At 41.2% G+C, this 20,265-nt stretch overlaps 1 protein-coding gene across 1 annotated transcript in view; it reads right to left on the bottom strand.

The window, feature by feature from the left end:
• Positions 1-20,265, bottom strand: part of JAZF1 (JAZF zinc finger 1) — a 311,555-nt gene that overhangs the window by 44,672 nt on the left and 246,618 nt on the right. The window contains exon 3 of the mRNA XM_075922158.2: positions 9,322-9,518. Within this exon, the coding sequence (XP_075778273.1) occupies positions 9,322-9,518 (197 nt within the window). The remainder of the gene's footprint in view (positions 1-9,321; positions 9,519-20,265) is intronic.

Here is a 20,265-nt window from a genome sequence, read left to right as displayed (position 1 = left end):
TTTTTTTTTCCAGATGTTTGCAGATGGATTCATTAATTACTTACTCCATTATCTTCCCTGGCAAAGATGTTAAACTGACTGATCTGTAGTTTACTGTGCTGTTCTTATTTCACTTTTTAGAGATTGGCACTATATTTGCTCTTTTCCAGTCTTCAGGAATCTCTCCCAACTTCCATGATTTTTCAAAGATGATAGCTAGAGGCTACTGCCTCTATCAACTCCTTGAGTATTCTCGGATGCATTTCATCAGGTCCTGGTGACTTGCAGACATCTAACTTTTCTCAGTAATTTTTAACTTGTAAACCTACCCCATTTCCATTAGGCATCCCATCACCATCCATCTTCTTGACAAAAAACTAAAACAAAGTCATTAAGCACCTCTGCCATTTTCAAGTTTCCTGTTATTGTTTCTCCCTCTTCACTGAGCAATGGTTCTACCCTGTGCTTGGTCTTCCTCTTACTCCTAATATACTTGTACAACATCTTCTTGTTACCCTTCATGCCTCTAGCTAGATTTAGCTCTTTTTGTGCCTTTTCCTTTCTAATCTTGCCCCTGCATACCTGTGTTGGTTGCTTATATTCATCCTTTGTAATTTGACCTAGTTTCCACTTTTTATATGGCACCTTTTTAGATCATGTAAGATCTCCTGGTTGATCCAAGGTGGTTTTCTACCATCCTTTCTATCTTTCCTATGCAGTGGAATAGTTTGCTTTTGGGTCCTTGTTTGCCTGGTGCAAAGTTTGGGGATCTCTTGAGACATCTAGATAGACTTACGTGTAGTGCTGGGGAGGAGCCGCTGATTATGTTTCGTGTAGGTACCAATCACATGGGCATAGATAGGAGAGTGATCCTTGAGGCCAAATTTAAGCTGCTAGGTAAAAGACCAAAATCCAGAAACTCAATGCTTTCAGTTCTATGCACAGGGCCAAATAGACAGGCAGAACTGCAGGTTCTCAATGTGTGAATGAGACAATGGTGTAGGGCAGAGGAGTTTGGATTCATGAGGAATTAGGGAAACTTTTGGGAAAGAGGGAGCCTATAGAGGAAGGATGGGCTCCAACTAAATCAAAATGGAATTAGACTGCTGGCACTTAAAGTTAAAAAGATTGCACAGGTTAAACCTCTAAAATCTGGGACTCTCTGGTCCGACAACATCTGTAGTCTCACAGGACAATGAACATTGCTGGATCAGGGAGCCCCACGTGGCCAGGTTCAGCCCCGGCCCCGGGTGGGAGCGCAGTTCCAATAGGGGTGGAGATGGCCGGGCCAGCAGTGAGGAGCAGGACCAACAGCTAGGAGAGGAGCCTTGACCTCCCTTTTTCAGGCAAACTCTTTGATTTAGACCGCTCATGTCCCGAGGGGGCCAGACCAGGGAAGTCCCACCTGTAGAGGAGTTTTTAAACTAAGGGCTGGGGGAAAGACAACAGGTGCGGAGGACCAGATGGATCGTACAGAGACATCCTTTAGGGAACAATCTATTAATAGAGATTCTTTGTGTCCTAGTAAAGATAAGAGGATGGAAGATGATAAAATATGGATAAGATCTGATGAGAAACAGTCAAATGAAAAAGAGTCCCATTCAATCACATCATGTAATGTCAGAAAGCTAAATAGTGACACTTTTTGAAGTACTTATATGTAAATGCTAAAAGTCTAAATAATAAGTTGGATGAATTAGAGTGCCTCATATTGAATGAGGATATTGATATAATAAATCTCAGAGGGGTAGCCGTGTTAGTCTGTAAATTTAAAAACAATGAGTCTCCTTAGAGATTAACAAAAATATATACAGCATCATGAGTTTTCATGGGCAAAATCCACTTCTTCAGATGAGCTGAAGTCCAAAGCTCATGATATTCTATATATTTTTGATAGTCTTTAAGGTGCCACAGGACTAATGTTAGTTTGAGGAGTAACGTTAGTTCGAACCTAGGGGTTTGATTCAAACTAATGTGTCCCAGAGCGCACTTTCTGGTTCGAATCAGCTGGCAAGTGGAATAGCACAGGGGCAAGATTATACTAATGAAGTGCAGGATATTTAAATCCCCGCTTCATTAGCAATTTCAGTCAGCTACATTTGCATCCCTAGTTCGAGCTACGGAGCAAGTGTAGACGTACCCTAAGGCTATGTCTACACTGCCCCCGTTTTGCGCAAAAAATATGCAAATGTGGTGAAGGGTGAAATATCATCACACCTCTTTTGCATAATTAAAAAGCCCCTAGCACAAAAACGGTGCCTCATTAATTATGCAAATGAGATGCGGTGATATTCCACGCTTCGCCTCATAACATATTTTTTGTGCAAAACAGGGGCAGTGTAGACATAGCTTAAGTGTTTTTCAAATATTTCAGAAACATTCCTGACCTCTTCCCCTCGCCCCAAAAAAAGGAATTAAACATGAGTTATTTAGAGAGAGAAGTTGGGCAAGGTAATATCTTTTATTGGACTAAGTGTTATTGGTGAGAGAGAGACAAGCTTTCAAGCTACACAGAGTTTGTCTTCAGGGCTAAAGAACCCCCGCCTGAAGAAGAGCTCTTTATGGCTCAAAGATTCTCTCACCAACAGACGTTGGTCCAGTAAAAAATATTACCTCACCTACCTTGTCTCTCTAATATCCTAGGACTGACTTAGCTAAAACAACACTGCAAACAACCACCTGAGCCATTTAAAAGGTAGTTGATAATATTAAGTCCCTGCTTCAGATTTTATAACTAGGTCAAAAAATCAGTCTAGGCGAAAATTTATTATTTCAGGCCTTCACTTGCAATAATTTCTTTAAAATTCTTTGTGGAAATCTTTGGGGAGAGAGGCTGACAAAAAAGGAAACACTAGTAAACAAAACACCAAATATACATACAAAGTAGTGCTTCACAAGGTTTTTTGGCATCCCTATAATTCAAAAGTAGCTTTATTTTAATTTTATTTTATTTTAAAAACAAATAAAGAAATATCAGGAGACATTCTCCAGAGCAGAAATTAACCATTTCTGTTATTTTCTTTAAAAGGTGGAGAGGGAAAACATATTCTTTCATTTAAAAATGAGCTGTAGGTATATTACTAAAGGTTGAACCTCTCTAGTCTGGCATCTTTGGGACCTGACTGGTGTCAAACCAGAGAATTTGCTGAACCACAGGAGGTCAGTATTGGCTAGCAGCATTACCAACACTTCCATGCCTTACTGGGCCCTGAGAACACATTTAGGGGTAAATTAGAGCTAAATAACAGTACAGAACTCTGAGAGCCAGGACTGGTGGCTCCAACAAACTTTATGGGATGTGGGAAACTTGGCCACTCCCATGATAAGTAGACATCTTGATAACTAAAATCACGCTGGACCACGGATGTTGCTGGGCTAAAGAGTGCAGTACTAGAGAGATTCAGTCCATATTACTGAACATTTGAAAGGGATTATTATAAAGAGCAATTTTCAAAGGGACACCAATGATCTGATTTAAACACAAAGGCAAAGAAATTAAGGGTGGAAATTTCATTCTTCAACATCTCTCTCTCTTAGCTGCTTGTGTTAAAGATGGATATCTATGTGTGTGCGGGGGTTGATTCTGAACTTTGCCACCCATTACTTAATCTACTGGGCATGCTGCAACATGTATGTTTAGTTCCACATCCTGTCATATTAAGAAGAAGAGGAATTCGATTATTATGTCTGCAGCGGAGTGGGGTTTAGTTATGTTATTTTGGCTGCTGGCACAAATGTGCAGTAAGGTATTTTCTGGAAAGATTACATTATGTGAGGACCCCAACCTACTAACTGAGAACACAGGTTGTTCTGCAAATATAAAAATCAATAAATAACGGACATTGTTCTTCACTTCTCCCAAAAAAAATCAGTGGTGCTATGTGCCCTCTCCCACATCTTAAGCAATAGCAGTTGAAGTAGGGAAACATCAAAGATTCCCTCGCAAATAATCACTAACACATAACTGTTAAGGAATATCTGATAGAAATGTAGCCGTGTTAGTCTGGTGTAGCTGAAACAAAATACAGGACTATGTAGCACTTTAAAGACTAACAAGATGGTTTATTAGCTTTCATGGGCCAGACCCACTTCCTCAGATCAAATAGTGGAAGAAAATAGTCACAACCATATATATCAAAGGATACAATTAAAAAAAATGAACACATATGAAAAGGACAAATCACATTTCAGAACAGAAGGGAGATGCAGGGAGGGTGGAAAGGAAGGTAAATGCCTGTGAGTTAGTGATATTAGAGGTAGGGAAGGGTAGATGTCTGTGAGTTAATGGTATTAGAGGTGATAATTGGGAAAGCTATCTTTGTAATGGGTAAGGTAGTTGGTGTCTTTGTTTAGCCCCCCTCTCACCCCCCCCGCGGAGAATGTCGAATTTTAGCATGAATGCCAGTTCAGAGGATTCCCTTTCAAGTGCAGATTTGAAAGTCTTCTGAAGTAAGATGCATGTGATTAGGTCATTGAGACAGTGTCCTTTCTGGTTGAAATGGCAAGAAACTGTTTTTTCTTTGTGATCCTGTCTAATGTCTGTTTTGTGGGCATTGATTCTTTGGCGAAGTGTCTGAGATGTTTGTCCAATGTACATAGCAGACGGACACTTTCGGCACATGATAGCATAGATTATATTTCTGGATGCGCAGGAATATGTATTCTTGATCTTATAACTCACTTGGTTAGGCCCAATAATGGTGTCAACAGAGTGAATATGTGGACAAAGCTGGCAACGGGGTTTGTTGCAAGGGAAAGTACCAGGGTTGGTATTAATGTGATATGTCCTGTGGCTGTTGGTAAGAATCATCTTGAGGTTAGGTGGTTGTCTATAGGAGACTATGGGTCTGTCTCCCAGAGCTTCTTGGAGTTTAGTGTCCTGTTCTAGTATAGGCTGTAATTTATTGATAATGTGTTGGACAGGTTTAAGTTGGGAGCTGTAGGCGATGACAAGTGGTGTTCTATTGTTGGTTTTCTTGGGTCTGTCTTGTAGTAGATAGTTTCTAGGTATTCGTTTGGCTCTTTCAATTTGCTTTTTTATTTCTCCGGGTGGGTAGTTGAGGTTTATAAATGCTTGGTAGAGATCCTGAAGTTTCTGGTCTCTGTCAGTGGGATTAGAGCAGATGCGGTTGTATCGAAGGGCTTGGCTATAGATGATGGATCGTATGGTGTGTGCTGGATGGGAGCTGGAAGCATGTAGGTAACTGTATGAGTCAGTGGGTTTTCTGTAGAGGGTGGTGTCTAATTTTCCATTGTTGATTTGTATTGTGGTGTCCAGGAAATGGATCTCTTGTGTGGAATGGTCCAGGCTGAGGTTAATGGTGGGGTGTAGGTTGTTGAAATCTCTGTGGAATGTCTCCAGTGTTTCTTGCCCATGCGTCCAGATCATAAAGATGTCATCGATGTAGCGTAAGTAGAGAAGGGATAAAAGGGGGCGGGAGTTGAGGAAACGTTGTTCTAGGTCAGCCATAAATATATTAGCATACTGTGGGGCCATGTGTATACCCATGGCTGTGCATCCAGAAATATAATCTATGCTATCATGTGCCGAAAGTGTCCGTCTGCTATGTACATTGGACAAACGTCTCAGACACTTCGCCAAAGAATCAATGCCCACAAAACAGATATCAGACAGGATCACAAAGAAAAAACAGTTTCTTGCCATTTCAACCAGAAAGGACACTGTCTCAATGACCTAATCACATGCATCTTATTTCAGAAGACTTTCAAATCTGCACTTGAAAGGGAATCCTCTGAACTGGCATTCATGCTAAAATTCGACATTCTCCGCGGGGGGGCTAAACAAAGACACCAACTACCTTACCAATTACAAAGATAGCTTCCCCAATTATCACCTCTAATACCATTAACTCACAGACATCTACCCTTCCCCACCTCTAATATCATTAACTCACAGGCATTTACCTTCCTTTCCCCCTCTCCTGCATCCCTCTTCTGTTCTGAAATGTGATTTGTCCTTTTCATATGGGTTCATTTTTTTTAATTGTATCCTTTGGTATATATGGTTGTGACTATTTTCTTCCACTATTTGATCTGAGGAAGTGGATCTGGCCCACGAAAGATCATCATCTAATAAACCATCTTGTTAGTCTTTAAAGTGCTACATAGTCCTGTATTTTGTTTAAGGAATATCTGAAGATTCTTTAACTACCCTTCTAGGCATTATGGGGTTTCCTTTGGCCATGTCTTCCTGCAGGGGTGGTTGCAAGAGGAAAATGGACTTTTTCCTTTCTGCTGCTCTCCCCAGTGGAGGAACATGTTCTGGTGTCTTCCTTGCCCAGTCAGAAGACTCTTAAAATAAAGATAAAGGAAGGCAGTAGTCCTCTATGGTACTGCTCTCTGAAGGAAGAACATTGAATCAGCAGTCATCCTTTATCTGCCTAATTACAGTAGGCAGCTGGAGATGGGGAGGAGGCTGCTGAGCCTCCCTGAACATTGATATAATCTCTCTCTCTCCTAAGCAACTTTTAAGTCAGATTGTATTTGCACTTTTCCCAATTCCCTCAAAATATCGTTAATTATTTAACAAAAACCAGAGGCCTAGAGCAAACAGTTTCATAGCAATCAAAACACATCAAAGACTTATTTCAAGTCCCAACAAGTTTTAAAGATAAAATTGGAAATTCTGGGGTAAAGCTGCTGAAACGTAACTTAGTTGAGGGTTAATAAAGTAAAATTCTTTAAGAAAGAATATCTGTTTTATGTATGAATTTTGCTACCAGGCTATTACAAATTCTGACCTTGGAATGTTGTTTGAATATGGAACTTGGAACAGAAAATGCACAATGTGGAACATGGTATTATTTATAACCTGGCAAACAGTACTCTCAGAAACCAAGCTACTGAGCCAAAACAAGCTGATTCTTCTAACTACAAGTAAAAACATTCTAAATAATCTAAATGTTTGAAAAATATATACAGCCAACAGAGGGAAGTACTTTAGTGACAAAAACTAGCTTCCTTATTCATTTTAACATGTTATAGAATATGATTGAAACAGTATATAGCTAACCAGTGTTCTTGACAGACATGCAAAATTACACATCCTGAGTACATCATAACTAAGTCTTTTCAGAGGGGATCGCTAAAGAAATGAAAGTTGTCAGAACGATTCCTCAACACCTGCAGCAAAGGAAGTGATTCAATTTCTTCCAAACATTCTTTACAAACTAAATAATTCATTTCTGAAATGTTAATATTCTCATGTAACAAAAAACATTAATTGCACTGTACATGTTTAAAATTTACATATTTGGGGACATTTAATAATCCAATCATTTCACAGCTGTCCAGAAATAGATGTTATGCACATTTTTCCATTTCATCATTAATACCAAAACATAAAATAACTTATGGAAAACACATTACATAGCAATATATCACGCTAAGGGTGTTAATGGCATTTTTCAGTAAAACTGACTTAAGTCTATACTTTGTAAAATGAAATAATATACATTCTTTTTCAGTTAGACGATTTATGACCGATTCCAACAGATCCCGCTATATCTTCCTGTATTTGGATTGTAGGACAAAGGGCACAGAATAAGATAGTGAAGTATGCTTATTCTGAAGCAGATCCAGAAACAGTGGGCCAGATTCTTAGCTGGTGTAAAACAGCCTAGACCAAGACTTGTTATTGACATCTGGTGAGGATTTGGCCCAGAATGGCTAGCCGTTTATAACTTTCAAACAGCATACCATAAAACCGTACAGTGGCACTGGAAAGAATTTACTACAATGAATTTTATTGCCGATGTGGCCATTTGGGCTTTGCTTTTGAAGTGAAGCCCAGCAAAAAAGAGGTAGAAAATCCAGAAGAAATTCATCTCCAGAATTATGCTTTGTTTCTTCTTAGTTTTACTGCTTAATTTTGCCAGGTTCAGAATAAGTAGGACAGCTTTTCTGCGGCAGATGCAAGGATCTCAGGATACATTTTTATCCAAACTAAAAAACAAAATCTCCACACAGTCCCTAGCAGCATAGTGAGAGAGAAGTGGAGAAATGTCCGAAGGACTTGTTTTGCTTTTTATTTTGTTAGCAGCACCCAGATACCATGTGATGGTTGCATTATAAATAAAGTACAGTAAAATCTGTGTTATCTGACACACTTGGGGATTAGGGCATTCTGGTTATCTGAGAGTCCCATCAACGTAGGAAAAAACAATGGACAATAATAGTAAAACTCAAGGTTTTAATCTTGATAGTTTTGTGGTGTGAGGCAGTTGCTCTCACATTTCTATTTTGAGTTAAAGTTGATTAGTACTTCTTAAATAAAAAATTGTTAAGCCAATCATGGTAAACCAAGTCAGGCCTGTGCATCTGAAGATGTGACAGTATTGTGGCTGGGGCAATACTGGTTAACAAAGTTTTCTGGTTAACAGAGTGCCAGAAAACAAAGGGTTCACTGTACCTAGATAGGCTGGTAAGACTGACTGTACTCAATATTCAGTTTCAAATAGTATATCTTCAGATGCCTATCCAGAATAAATATTCTTAATTAGGTATAATCCTAGACTCAGGTAGTCAAACTGCTCCTTCTTATCATGGCATTTTGGATTTGACCACCTTATGAACTAGCTCACAATCTTAGGCAGAATCAAACATAGAAAAGGTCAGGTGCTATAGACCATCTCGAAGTGTTTTATTAGTGCTCCAGTTAATACCTGCCACATTCAGAGGCTCTACTGGATAGACGCAAGCCCTGAAGTTGGATGAGGATTGCAAGTACTTTATGTTGCCACATTTTGAGGAGGCAGGGTAAGGGCTTTCTGCCTCAAGAGGCTCTGTATTATACTGGCGGAAGCTGACATAACTTGCGCGGAATTAGCTTCACTGCGAATACAGTCGACAGATGAGATTACACTACACTTTCTCTTTAGATCTCAAAAGAGTCTCAAGTTCTATGGGTTTTGCAAGTACTTGCCATTGCATCATGAATCTTACCCCATTTAGTGTTTTTCATAAAGTAAACTTCTTTTGCATATATGAGAATCTCAGCTTCCATTTTTAAAAAAAACTTCTAGACCTCATAGTCGTGGAGAAAAAAGTTTGAAAACATGTCCAAAGCACAAACCCAAAGTTTGGAAACAGAATGCAAATAAAAAGAAATTCAAAATCCGTGTGTGTGTGTGTGTGTTACAATTTTTGAGTGTGTGTGTGTGTGTGTTACAATTTTTGAGTGTGTGTGTGTGTGTGTTACAATTTTTGAGTGTCTAACTTCTTATTTGTGAGAGCATGGGGACTGGTCATATCACAACAATGGTCTACTGTGAATCTCTCTTAGCAAAACCAAAAGAACTAAGTGAAGTTGCAACTCCTTACCTGTTGGTGTACTGCTACGAAATGAGGAGGAGGGTGTGATTGGGGGGGTAACTGGAGGAGTAAGGCTTCCACTACTGTGGCGGGGTGGAGTAGATACATTCCCACGGGACACTGAGCTTGACAAAGTCAAAGAGAGTTTAGGTTGAATCTTTTTCTTCAAGGATTCCTGCTCACGGCGAGCTGCATCAGTCATAAACCTAGAATGAAAACAACAATGATGAAAGAAAAATTACAATTTTGAAAGTCAGTAAATAAGCCCTCAATAATGTCATTTCACACACAGATATGAGAAATGTATTCCACTGCAAAGTAGACAGGTACTTTAGGTGTGAAACTGCTCTGGCATATTGATCACTGATAAGATGGTCTTTGAACTAGAAGATGAGGGGGGAAAAAGGTGGTTACACCCAGGAGATCTTCACGCTGGGCTTCAATATACTAAATGAAGATATGGTAAGGACAATGGAACACCAAGGTAAAAGTATAAACAGAACTACAAAATAAAGTACAAATATTGATTAAAGTAATAATCTGGCAGCTGTTACACTTAGTGAAAGAGCTATACCTAATTTGGTTACAAAACCGGGTTAGGTCCAAGGGAAACAACTGAAATGTTTGTACACAAATGCAAGGAGTTTAGGCAATAAAAAATACAGGAACTGGATCTGCCAGTGCAGGAAGTCAAACTGGATATGATATTGCAGAAATATGGAGGAAAAGCACGCATGACTGGAATACAGATATTGAAGGATGAATGCTGTTTAGGAAAGATAGGAATAAAGGTAAATAAAGGTGACGGCATAGCATTATACATCAATGAGGCAATAAGGTATAAGAAATAAGATGTGATGGAATGGACAAAACAAAAACTGAGTCAAAATAACTCTGGGGAAGAATTATAAAAGAGATTTGTTAGAGTTAGGGATCTGGAATAGACTACCAGGGTCAGACTCAGATATGGATAATGATCTCTTTAATATTATTAGAGAGATAAATAGTATCAGGGTATGGCTATACTACCCACCCTAGTTCGAACTAGGGTGGATAATGTACTCATTTGAACTTGCAAATGAAGCCCGGGATTTAAATATCCCGGGCTTCATTTGCATGTTCCCGGGCGTTGCCATTTTTAAATGCCCGGTAGCTCGAACTACCTGCCCGCGGCTACCCACAGCACTCACGGCGGCTATCCATTGCAGGAGGAGTAACGATAGTTCGAATTAAGAGTGTTAATTCGAACTACCTAGCCCGTGCCACAGGCAGGTAGTTCAAGCTTCTGGGCTTCATTTGCAAGTTCGAATGACTATATTAGCCACCCTAATTCGAACTAGGATGGCTAGGGTAGCCATACCCTCAGATAGTGTGTCATATCGAGAGACTTTAACTTCCCAATTATGAACTGGAGAATAAATGCTGCTAATACTGGCCACAAAAAGTTATGCTTAGATGGGATAGATAACCATTTCTGTAAGTCATCAGTGAACCAACAAGAGGAGATTCAATATTAGACTTGCTTTTTTTAAGCAGTGAGGACATCATAGAAGAGCTGGTTGTAGGAAATAATCTTGGATCAAATAATCACAAATTGATTCAGTTTAAATGAAATAGAAGGATAATCAAAACTAAGTCATCAGCTGTGCTATTTGCTTTCAAAAGGACAGGTTTTAAGAAATTAAGGGAACTATTTCAAGGCATCAACCAGACTGATGACCTCAAAGGATGTAAAAGTGGAGGAGACTTAGAATGTCTAAATCAACTACACAATTTTCAAAGAGCAGTTATTAACAGTTCACAGTCAGACTGGAAGGGAATAACAAATGGGGTTCCACAGGGATCTGTTTTGGGTCCAGTTCTGTTCAATATCTTCATCGACCATTGATGATGGCAGAGAGAGTACAATTAAGTTTGCAGATGACACCCAGCTGGAAAGGGTTGCCTCTGCTTTGGAGGATAGGGTCATAATTCAAAATGATCTGGACAACCTGGAGAAATGGTCTGAGGTAAACAGGATGAAGTTTAATGAGGACAGATGCAAAGTACTCCACTTAGGAAGGAGTGCCCAGCTGACTGAAGCAGCCCCCCTGCACACCCTGGCCAGGCTGGAGCGGCCCACACACCATAACCATGCAGCTTTGCAGTTTCCCTTGGTGGAAATGTGAACTGCAGCCAAGGAAGGTGCAAGGCTCCGTGGCTTCTGACCCATTAAGTAAACAAAGCGGTGCAGGCCCACCAGCAACTTACCCTGGCAGCCCCACCACCCAAGTTTGAAAAATGCTGCTCTAATAGATCAGCAAACTAATAATGAAACAGTGTTATATGGGATACATCTAAGTGAGGAATTCCTGTGCTATCATTAACCACTGGCTTGGACTTCTTATGGTAGTAAGGAATGTGACGGCATTTGCAGTACAGAATCATAAGACTGTCTCTTTCATTCCCTATTCTTCTAACTCATTTTATAATGATATGAACACACTATATTCATAGAATCATAGGACTAGAAAGGACCTCAAGAGGTCATCAAATCCAGTCCCCTGCACTCGTGGCAGAACCAAGCACCATCTAGATCATCCCTGATAAGTGTTTGTCTAACCTGCACTTAACGATCTCCAATGATGGAAATTCCAGTCTCCCTGGGCAATTTATTCTAGAGCTTCACCACAGTGACAGGAAGTTTTTCCTAATGTGCAACTTAAACCTCCCATGCTGCAATTTAAGTTTAGTGCTTCTTATCCTATCATCAGAAGTTGAGAATAATTTTTCTCCGTCCTCCTTGTAACAACATTTTAGGTACGTACTTGAAAGCAGTTATCATATCCCCTCTCAGGCTTCTCTTTTCTAGACTAAATTATTGGGTTTGTTTCGATCTTTCCTCGCAGGTCACGTCTTCTAAACTTTTAGTCATTTCTGTTGCTCTTCTCTGAACCTTCTCCAATTTGTCCACATCTTATATTCTTTAAGGCTCTGAGGAATTCTAATGATTGTAGCAGTTTGCAGCTTATAGACTGCTTCAGCTGAAATGTGTAGAGGCTGCTGGAAGGCAGTCCGAAGATGCTATAGCTCAAGTAGAAATCTTTATAGAAAAGCCAGCATTTGGGGGATAGAGGGAAAGAGAAGAAAAATAGACTCTATCCAAAGCCAAGTCTCAAAGACTCTAACTTGATTCTGCGAATAGGGGAGAGGGAGAGAAACCAGCTCTCTTTCTGAAAAGCTAGTGTACTTTGACATGTCCTCAGACACAGTGGCATGAAAATGTAAGTACCTTTAGAATCATAAAGATGTATCCTGTCTGTCTATAGTAGAGACGTTAGTAAGTGGGTTTTTTCCCAGGATACCTAATGTCAGTTGAGTATGAAGACATGACAGCTTATTCACCTTTGGAACAGATACAATGTATCATGTCAAGCAGGGGTATGGAGCTTTTACAATGTTAACATTTAAAATCTGGATATCGGTGGTAATAGTTTAAGATTATTTTTGTGGTTTTTTTTATTTTCCACCTTTCCTGCTTCTCCCAACAAGCCTCTTTGCCCAAGAGTTCATATATTAATAGCACACAAATAAAAATATGAGTTTTAGTAAAGAAAAGTATAGGTTTAAAGGATCTCAATAAAATGAACATACACAGTTGCTTTTCTCTAACTAGGAAGTGTCAAATTCACTTACGCTTAGAATTTGTAGTAAAATATATATGAGTATTTGCTCTTGGGTTAAAAGTGTTATTCCTTAAGCAAATTTTATAGCAACAATATAAATCCTTGAAAAAATTGGGTTATAACCTCTTGTATGATATGTTAAGTACAGCAGTATGAACATGACCCATATAATAAACTCAGCCAGAAATAACAATGTTAAGGGATAACCTGTCTGGTTTAAATCCATAAAAACATGGAAAATCAAAGTTAACACTGAAACTTCTGGCTGGAGCTTTCCCGTTACTCTTATTATGCCAAGGTTTTGAAGCATGCACAATACGTTCTGAAAGATTATGTACTGGCCATATTGTTCATACCATGAAACACTGGGGCAAACTAAGAACAGAGCTAGTCTAGAATTACAGCCCTAAATTTTAAACCCATCATTTGCTCAGTATAATAAAACTCAATTCTTTATTATAACATTCTGATCAATATTTAATAGAAATTGTAATATTTTGATAGAAAACTTCTCATTTGTTGTAGTAGATTAACCAGTCCTTTATTTGAGATTTTTTTTGAACTGTGATACTGGATTCCAAATGTTGTATTTGTGCTGAGTTATGGCATTCTTTAAAATATGCAATAAATTATGAAAAATTAGGGTTTAGAATGGAATTATCAACCAAAGACTTATTCATCTCTAATTACATGATCACATACTACTTTTCCCTATGGCTCTTTCAGTTTAGACAACGTGGATGGTTCTTTGGTAATGAATCAGGGTTGAATACTTAAATGAGGCGGTTCTCTAGAGGATAGCTGTCTCACTTCTTACATAAATTAGAAGGTGTATAATGAATGTGGCAGTAAAAGAAGGGACAGTCTCATGTTTATGGAAGTTCCTTGACACTCTGGAGAACTGGATTCTATCCCCATTTCTTCCAAGGCCCCTATGTCATGATGGACTTGTCACTTAAAGTCAAAATTTTCACAGGTGGCCACTAAATATTTGTTCCTTATTTTCTGGGTGCCCAACCTGAAATCTCTGTGGCCAGATTTACCAAAATGTTGAGCATTTGCAATCAAAGTTCATTGGAACTGCCTTTTGAACTCCTACAAAAATGTAAGTTCAGCATCCAAAATTAGCATCTTCTTTTGATCTGTAGATTGTTAATGAGTATGCTTCAGGATTCACAGTTTTTCATTGTTTGGGGCAGATATTGCTTAGTATTTGGGGAAAAAAAATTGACCCCTCAACCCAATTGCATCACATGTAAGGTGCTGTGTAAATCACGATTTTATTGAAATTGTAAAAATGACCCCAAACTACTATCTTTTAAACATTTCTTTAAAAAGGAAAATGATTACAAAGTATTCAATACAAAAATAGTGATAGAAATGTAGCCGTGTTAGTCTGGTGTAGCTGAAACAAAAAACAGGACTATGTAGCACTTTAAAGACTAACAAGATGGTTTATTAGGTGATGAGCTTTCATGGGCCAGACCCACTTCCTCAGATCAAATAGTGGAAGAAAATTGTCACAACCATATATACCAAAGGATACAATTTAAAAAATGAACACATATGAAAAGGACAAATCAAATTTCAGAACAGAAGGGGGATGGGGGAGAAGAGGTAAAATGTCTGTGAGCTAATGATATTAGAGGTGATAATTGGGGAAGCTATCTTTGTAATGGGTAAGATAATTAGAGTCTTTATTCAAACTTAGGTGTAAAGTGTCGAATTTAAGCATGAATGACAGTTCAAAGGATTCTCTTTCAAGTGTAGTCTTAAAAGGCCTTTGAAGCAGGATGCAGGTAATCAAGTCGTTGAGACAATGTCCTTTCTGGTTGAAATGGCAAGAAACTGTTTTTTCTTTGTGATCCTGTCTAATATCTGTTTTGCGGGCATTGATCCTTTGGCGAAGTGTCTGAGACGTTTGTCCAATGTACATAGCAGACGGACACTTTCGGCACATGATAGCATAAATTATATTTCTGGATGTGCAGGAATACGTGTTCTTGATCTTATAGCTAATCAGTTTTAAGGATGGAGTGAATTTTACAAATAACCTTAATTTTGACTAACATTACTTGTAATGTCATTCTGTTCTTGACTCTGACTAATGTTATTTTGTAAAATTCCTTCCATACAAAATACTGTGAAATTCAATACTTTGCCATTTACACGGTCGTGCAGTTTATACAGGTCCCTAATCACATGTAACATACCACGGTTAGAACCTTTAGATCCACTGCACAGATCTCTGATACTTGAAATAACAGAGTAATTGACAGTACTAGTAGGTTGCCATCCTCCATGTGGACCAGCATGAGGAGACATGCTTTGCTGATAATGGGTTTCACCAATATTTATTGACGACAGGAACAGGGGATTGCAGGAATCAAGAATTTTGGATTGTACTCTAGATTAGAGAGTGTGCTCTGATGGTCACAGAGGTCCTTTTATTGCTGTTTATGCCTCCAAGCCAGACCCTTTTGCCCTTTCGCAGGCTATTTCCCTATTCAGCTTCTCATCCCAGACACTTACTCTGAGCTCAGTTTCTCATGCCAGTCCCAGTCTCTTCACCTAGTCAGTCCCAACCTCTACCTCTCAGGCTTCTAATCCCAGATCCAGTCTTCTTTTCCAGCTAGTCCTACAAATACCCCCGACCCCTTTTCCCCTGATCTGGAATGCTACTCCTAGCCTCCACTCTGGCCTCCTTTGATCTCGGTCCCATCTGCTTCTGCTCTACTCCCATTCCGTGCTCTCCCCAGATTTCTTTCCCCAGTCTCCCTACCCTCTCCCTAGATCCACATCTGAGTCTGTTTGCCCAGGCAGTTTCAGGCACCCCTCTCAGGTCCCCATCCAATCTGTTTCCCTCTCACTGGCTCCCAGCTACAGGCTCCTTGACCAACTAGTCTCCTTTCCTAGATAGCTACCAAGCTCCGAGTCTCAGTCTCCCTTCCCTCCCATCTTAGATTTCTTGTTTGAGTCTATTCCCTCAGTTTGGCTTGACCTTGCTGCGGGAGAGTGAGGCGGTTTCCTCCTTTGTACTGCCTGGACACCAGCAGGCGTCTGCACAGCACAGAAAAGATAGTCTCCCTGTTCTCGGTCCCACTGCCCAGCACCAGAATGTCCCCTAGCAGTCATGCACAGCAACCACAGAAAAAGTCTGCCAGCCCAGCAGCTCTTGGTTGCTGCCTACTCAGTGAGAATTAAACGGGCAAACTATCAAATCTCTATGGAGCATGTGAAAATTGAGATTTATCAAATGCTTGTAATTTGGTCAAATTTGTGTGGTTTTTTTATATAGGAACAGCAGAAGAAAAACTGCTGACACAAAGGTAACTGCCTGCCAAATGTCAAGTTCCTGCGCCAAAGCATGGAAATGTTAGATCTGAAATAAATGATTGAAAGAATTGTTTTAATATGGTCAAAACAAGGTTCCCCCTCCCCTCCAATCTCATTCTTGCAAACAGCAGTGCTATTTTTACTGACGCCTTCCTAAGAAATTCAGCCTGAGGCGGACACTCAGCATGGAAAATTTTAGCCCTAGTGATTAAAGTTTGGGAAAGGTATAAACAGCTGAAAACAGGGTCTTACAATGAAGTGACAGGAAATTTTAATAACAGGCTGTGTTACCAGCTACACCTATAATACAAAAGCATAGCACGTGCTGCCACCAGATGCATATAAAATTGGCCGAATGTGATCGAGAGTTGTGTTTAATTTAAAAATAAAAATCTCCTTAATCACATTCTCTTAAGTTTTAAATTATTAAAAAAAAATTAAATATCAAAACTTTTGTCAGTAAAGGAGGAGAAAACTTCATGCTACCTCAACAAGTTGTGACATGTCAGTTCCTGCTCCAATTTCATGCCACGGGATGTCTCTCAGTGTGATGTTACATCTACTGTACCATAACCCTTTCCCTAGAGATAGCTCTTAAGAGGGCTTAACACGCACTGGAGCTGAATGGCTATACATATCCATAGCCCTGTTAAGATGGCTATAAAAACTGAGTTCCAAAGAAGTGGAGATGTAGTACCTGGCAGCTAATACCAGCTCTCGTTAGACTTTGGGACTCATTTATTTGAAATGCTGTAAATAATATCATCCAGCCCCTTTCTCATCACGTGACTGTGTCGGTTATTAGCTATTTGTGTTCTGTGGGTACAGAGTGGACAAGCAACTCATATTAATTCTTTTAGAGAACCTAAATAGGATTGTCCCAGAGGACAAATATTCTATCCATAGTCACTCCTGTCCATAATGGAAGTCTGGGTTCAGAAGCAGAAGATCCAGTCTTTGGAACACCAAAACCTACAGATGGAGATGACTCTTTACTTGTTCCAAATTCTCCAACTTGGTTCATTTAATTTGTTTTTGGAACACGAGAGGCCAGTCCAGCTTGGGGCATATGTATAATTGTATCTCCATATCCAAACACCTCTCTATGTAAAAGGGAAAGAAGTCTAAAACAACCGTCTTGTAGCACTATCCTGCAAGCATCCTCCCTCTTTCATGCTCTAAACCTAGGCTCTGGCATAGTTGTAGATGTAGGAGATACAGGTTGGATTTCCCTGATCTGGCACCCTAGGGACTTTAATGGTCCCTTATGAGGGAATTTGCCAGACCAGGGGAGATCCCCTGCCACCGGTCCCCCAGCCCGCTGCCACTCAGAGCTGCCATCTCCATTACTATCCCAGCTGGCCCCGCTGCCTCTGCCACCTCCTCCCCAAGCTCTGGGCTGCCGACCCTGTTGCTGCTGTGCCACGGGCCACAGCAGCCTCATGCTGCCATGGGCTGCTCTCAGCCCTGGCTGGGCTGCCGGCCCTTGTTGTCCCTAGCCGGGCTGCCGGCCCCACTGCCACTAGGTTCCCAGGGCTCTCTGGTCCAGGAATGGCAGGATCACAGGTGATGCCCTATAAGAGAGAGCCAGTTTTGAGAAATGCTACTGTACTATTAATATCACTCCAGCCTAATCCGTATATTACTTCCTGCTACAAATCAGTACAGCTTTTTTACTACTCAATCTTAGAGGTAGAGTGACTCTACTGCAACACCCCAGAGACCCAAGGATCCAATGTACTTCCAGACCAAGTTAGCAGAGAATGCTGTCCAGTTGCAGGTTTCATGCACAACTGGCTTTGAAGAACACTACAATCATCCAGTGTAGGGATGTGAATGGTTAACACAATGTTTAACCAGTTAACTAATTAAACAGGATTTTACATCCCAATCCAGTGGCAGTGAAACAATTTTTACAATCGGGGTGAACATAACATAAGAACAGCTGTATTGGGTCAGACTAAAAGTCCATCTAGCCCAGTAGCCTGTCTGCTGACAGTGGCCAGCACCAGGTGCCCCAGAGAGACAATGATCAAGCAATTTGTCTCCTGGCATCCCTTCTCCAGCCTCTGACAAACAAAGGCCAGGGACACCATTTCTATCCCCTGGCTAATAGCCTTTTATGGATCTAGCCTCCATGAAATTATCTAGCTTCTCTTTAAACTCTGTTATAGTCCTAGCCTTCACAGCCTCCTCTGGCAAGGAGTTCCACAGGTTGACTACACGCTGTGTGAAGAAGAACTTTCTTTTATTAGTTTTAAACCTGCTACTCATTAACTTCATTTGGCGTCCTCTAGTTCTTCTATTATGGGAACTAATAAATAATTTTTCTTTATTCGCCCTCTCCACACTACTCATGATTTTATAGACCTCTATCATATCCCCCCTCAGTCTCCTCTTTTCTAAACTGAAAAGTCCCAGTCATTTTAACCTCTCTTCATATGGGACCCATTCCAAACCCCAGTGCTGAAAGGCACTGAACAAAACTGTAAACAATGGGAACCACTTCATATTGTACCTCAGTGCCCCTCGTTCCAGCACCACTGCAATCATCTGACATGCTTGACACTTTAACATCTCATTGTCCTACATCTCTCATACAGATCACTGACAAACTGCATTAAATGAACTATAAGGGCAGAATGCGGTAGCACAAAATCCAGTCTAATTTCTTTTCTCTTTGGTCAGATTAAGTCATGAAGGAGGGTGCATAAGGCTAAATAATGAATTGGCCAATAAATTCAGGCTGCCCTCAGCAACTTAAGACTGGTACTTTTCTTTTTTTTTTTTTTTAAATGTGACATTGTACAGGAAGTCCCTGGGTTACGTGGATCCGACTTATGTCGGATCCCTACTTACGAACGGGGCTTTTCTTGCTGCGGAGGACACAAGCGGCGGGACCGCCCAGATGCACCGCAGTCCCGCTGCCCGCGTCCTCCGCGGCGAGAAAAGCCGCTCCGCGTCTCCCTGGTCTGCTGGGGGAACTCCCCCAGCAGACCAGGGAGATGCGGAGCAAAGCCGCGGAGGACGTGGGCGGCGGGACTGCGGTGTGTCTCGGCGGTCCCGCCGTCTGCGTCTCCCTGGTCTGCTGGGGGGGGAGGGCGCAGCTAGTGTGCCTCCCCCCCGCCCCTCCCAGTAGACCAGGCTTTTCTCACCTCTGGTCAGTTTCAGCAGCGGCTGAATCAGGACGCCTGGGGTAGATCAGCTGGGGTGCTGCCCCGCAGCGCCAAGGTGCGGCGCTGCGGGACCAACCCAGCAGCAACCCAGGTGCTCTGCCCCAGGCATCCCCAAGAGCAGCTGGGGTGCTGCCGGGTTGGTCCCGCCGCACCAAGGGTCAGCGCTACCAGACCAACCCAGCAGCACTCCAGCTGCTCTGCCCCAGGCGTGTCCGATTCAGCCGCTGCTGGTCAGTTTCAACAGCGGCTGAATCTGGACGCCTGGGACAGAGCACCTGGGGCGCTGCCTGGTTGGTCCCCACAGCACCGCACCTCGGCGCTGCAGGGACCAACCTGGCAGCACCCCAGCTGCTCTACCCCAGGTGTCCCCAAGTCAGCTGCTGCTGAAACTGATCAGCGGCTGATTCCAAGAAGCCCGGGGCAAAGCAGCTCTGCCTCGGGCTTCCTGTAGTCAGCCGCTGGTTAGTTTCAGCAGCGGCTGAATTGGGTACACCTGGGGTACAATATGTACCAGTTCCGACTTACATACAAATTCAACTTAAGAACAAACCTACAGTCCCTATCTTGTACGTAACTCGGGGACTGCCTGTACTCCAAACCCTATCATTTCGTCCCATTAGAACACAACTAAAGTGACACCAGTATGAAAGCTAACCTTTACAATACCCACTTTTTTTCCCCCTTGAGGCTGCCCTAACAAATAAACCTTTAGACAAAGGTAGAAGAAAGAGTGAGGGCAAAGCAGACACACTTAGCATTTTGCTCTGATACATATG

This window comes from Pelodiscus sinensis, chromosome 2 (assembly GCF_052426305.1).
Source record: "Pelodiscus sinensis isolate ZL-2025 chromosome 2, ASM5242630v1, whole genome shotgun sequence".
In the NCBI taxonomy this organism is placed as follows: Eukaryota; Metazoa; Chordata; order Testudines; family Trionychidae; genus Pelodiscus; species Pelodiscus sinensis.
This window is presented reverse-complemented; position numbering and strand designations above follow the sequence as displayed.